The sequence below is a fragment of the Anneissia japonica genome, unplaced genomic scaffold (assembly GCF_011630105.1).
Source record: "Anneissia japonica isolate Jap-2015-1 unplaced genomic scaffold, ASM1163010v1 scaffold287820_len75323_cov149, whole genome shotgun sequence".
Lineage (NCBI taxonomy): Eukaryota > Metazoa > Echinodermata > Crinoidea > Comatulida > Comatulidae > Anneissia > Anneissia japonica.
This window is the reverse complement of record NW_022705564.1, coordinates 65,350-68,605: the sequence shown is the minus strand read 5'-3', so window position 1 is coordinate 68,605 and position 3,256 is coordinate 65,350. Positions and strand designations below refer to the sequence as shown.

At 33.4% G+C, this 3,256-nt stretch overlaps 1 protein-coding gene and 1 long non-coding RNA gene across 2 annotated transcripts in view; one reads left to right on the top strand and one right to left on the bottom strand.

Annotated features, from left to right (window-relative positions):
• The window catches only part of LOC117105879, a gene marked incomplete at both ends in the record, with an annotated part of 31,810 nt that overhangs the window by 5,817 nt on the left and 22,737 nt on the right, over window positions 1–3,256 (top strand). The window contains 2 exons of the mRNA XM_033247188.1: window positions 565–1,392; window positions 1,751–1,871. Of these exons, the coding sequence (XP_033103079.1) occupies window positions 565–1,392; window positions 1,751–1,871 (949 nt within the window). The remainder of the gene's footprint in view (window positions 1–564; window positions 1,393–1,750; window positions 1,872–3,256) is intronic.
• LOC117105880 lies at window positions 1,644–2,957 on the bottom strand. The gene is made up of 3 exons (XR_004444959.1): window positions 2,870–2,957; window positions 2,056–2,143; window positions 1,644–1,657 (listed from the first exon to the last, which is right to left on the bottom strand). It is a non-coding gene; the product is annotated as an uncharacterized LOC117105880 (long non-coding RNA).

Genomic DNA, 3,256 nt, shown 5'->3' with positions numbered 1-3,256 from the left:
ATATATATATGTATATATATATGTATATATATCAAATTATTAATGTAGATTAATGTAGATATCTTTAATATCTTTTTTTTAATGTATGTATTGAACAACATTCGTATAGGCTAAAATAGTTTCATCTGGATTCAATATAATTATATGTTCCATAGAGGAAATTTTATTAAGTAAACCAATGTACTCACTGTTATTTGTTGATGACAGTTTCGCCCAACTCCCAGTTGGGCTTTGTCAGATAGATGCGTTCCGCTTAAAGTCGTTCCAGTCGTTGTTGGGAGCAACATTAAGCGGAAAACATCTATCTGATGAAGCCCAACTAACAGTTGAGCGAAACTGTCATCAACAAATAACAGTGAGTACATTGGTTTACTTAATGAAATTTTCTCTATGGAACATTCGTATACAGTAAACAAATACATGTTAATATGAATATTTTAATATGATTAAAATGCTATCCTATCGTTAATTATAAAGTATATCTGATAGGCTAATCAATTGGATGTTTTTTCTATATTTAAACTATATTTATGTAATCAAAATCTTTGTTCTTGCTCTGTTCAGGTTCAAACTCAAGGAAGCGACGTTTCCGACTCGGATTCTGAACGTGGAAGTAGCGCTGACACGTCTAAAATTAGGAGACGGCTTCCCCCAGTCCCCAGTAACAGCATGCCGGTATCAACTACTGTACTTAAGGGTAGCCTACTATCAACCGATGGCACTACTGAACCGACGTTAGACATTGAAAAGCCACTCAATTTACAATACATACGTGAGATGCTCAGTCGAAAGGCAGCCGAGCTAGAGAAACAACGACGGCAAGTCGAAACTGTGGGAAAGAAGACAGAGGAAGACAAGAAACGCCTTGACATGACCGCAACCAGAATCACAAGACGACAGGAAAGAAGACAAAAAGGAACTGGTATGATTTTCGATGTTGATGAAATGGTTATGATGCACGACAGCGAAAGTAAAGATTCGGACGATGATGGCCGATCAAAATCAACGTCAAGCCTTCACGTCCTAAGGCCATTTACACATGGATTTGTGTTGAGCAAGTCAGAGGAAGACATCATTAGACAAATCGAGAAGCAGATATCTGAATCTACTGGGACACAGTATAGGGCTTACGAAAGGGCTGAAATTGAAAGGGAAGTGCGTCAAAAATACGGACTGTCCGACTGTAGAGGACTTACAACAAGCCCTCTGCAGCGAGAGAAGAAGAAACATGATGCTGCAAGAAGAACTCATAGTGATGGAGAATTTGAGGACACAATTTACGATTCGCATATTTCTAGAAGTAAATATCAGTCAGAAGCCGCCGTGCGCAGAACAAGCAGTTCTTCTCCACCAGTTCTTCGGCAATATAGGATGAAAGACAAAAAAAGAAAGGTAACACACACACACACTACATAGTATTACATGAATATATTTTTTTCATACTATACATAGTTCAACACTCTTCAGATGAAATTGACAATTTTATCTGAAGAGTGTTTCACCATGTATGTGTAGCACAATACTAAATAGTAATAAAATGTCTAATCAAACCTACTGTTAAACCTCTTATTTTACGCCAGAAATATCTCGTTTATGTATATATATCTGTCTCTTATACACATCTAGATGTGTATAAGAGACAGTACTAGTTCATCATCTTAAAAAACAAACAACAGAAAAACAATATAAATTATTTAGTGATATAAAGTGCAGGAAATGCTCTTTCAATTTCGAGACACCTAATTTGTAGACCATTTTCATTATCTCAGTTTTCAAGCTGCAAAACATTAAAGTTCAATTTTGGTCCAAAACACATACTGAAGCTCTAAATAAGCCATTTCACGGTTCTAACTGCGCATGCTCATATCAAGGTAAAATCGACATAAACACCATACAAAACATAGGGATTATGTCGATTTGACCTTGGATACAATGGATACAGGATAAGCGCATGCGCAGTTAGAACCGTGAAATGGCTTATAGGAATGTTTTACAGAAAATGTTGAATAATTTAAGTAATATTAACATAATTTAAGTAATAGAAATCTGACATACCAGTGTTTATGATAACATGCGTCGTATTTCTACTGAATTTATCAGTAAATTCGCATCCAGTTATAACTGCTAGGTCGTTTACATCATACTGAAAAAAAAAGATTGTTATTGCTCTTTTATCACAAAAATCATATTAATTGCAACAAAACAAATTAAAATTACTATTATTGGTATTGTTAATAACAATAACAATAATTATTATTTATTATTATTATAATTACTAGAGCCTGTAACCCAGCCTACAGACAAGTATGAAGACAGTGCTTCTGGCAAATATGAGCCATCATGATCATTCACTAAAAAACATTACAGCAAACAATGTACTTTAATAATAAATGTTTATAATATTATATAATGTGATAAAATAATAATAAATAATTATGTTTTAATACAATGATACATATAGTTAGCTATTGAATTGTTTACCAAAAAAAATAAATACAGTTAATGAAGACAAATAATACGATGATATAATGACACAGTGCATGCACAAATGCGGATAAGGGCCAACACTCCCATTGAGGTATGCACAATGGACTGACAACACAACACATTGAGAATTGGTAGGAAATCAGCATGAAAATGTACTATTTCATTCTAAGGTAACAGAACAGTGTTGGAGTCACCTTATTCAACTGGCGAGATTATCCGCAGCACGACTTTGGAAAAGATGCGGAAAATACCGAACAATTTAATGTTATTAATAATGACCATCAAAATCACAACTACCACCACCCCTGATTTATGAATGTCTTCTTGATACTTATCCATGGGGTTCTACTGTACTAATTGTTACATCAGTTATTGCACTTACCAGTTCTTTTTTGTCCAATCCAGTTCCAACAAAAGAGAGAAATGCATTACAGCTCAAAGTCTCTTGCGAAACTATAAGTTATTAGTAAAAATATATATAAGATACATAAAAAGTCAGCTTAATTTCAAATTTATTAATTGGCTCAAGAATTTGTTTAAACCATAATAAAACAATAGGTGAAGAATTTACATCATAAATTACTTCGCCAAAAATTACTAATTATATAGTATCAAACTGGAGAAACATACATTAAATGGAAACAACAACCAGTGTTTAAAACAAACATTGAGATGATATATAACCCATTTTTTGTTATTTGTTTCTCTTTATTCCTTGTCTTTTATGCATTGAAAGGTCAAATTATGCAATTGTATTGCGAATATCTGG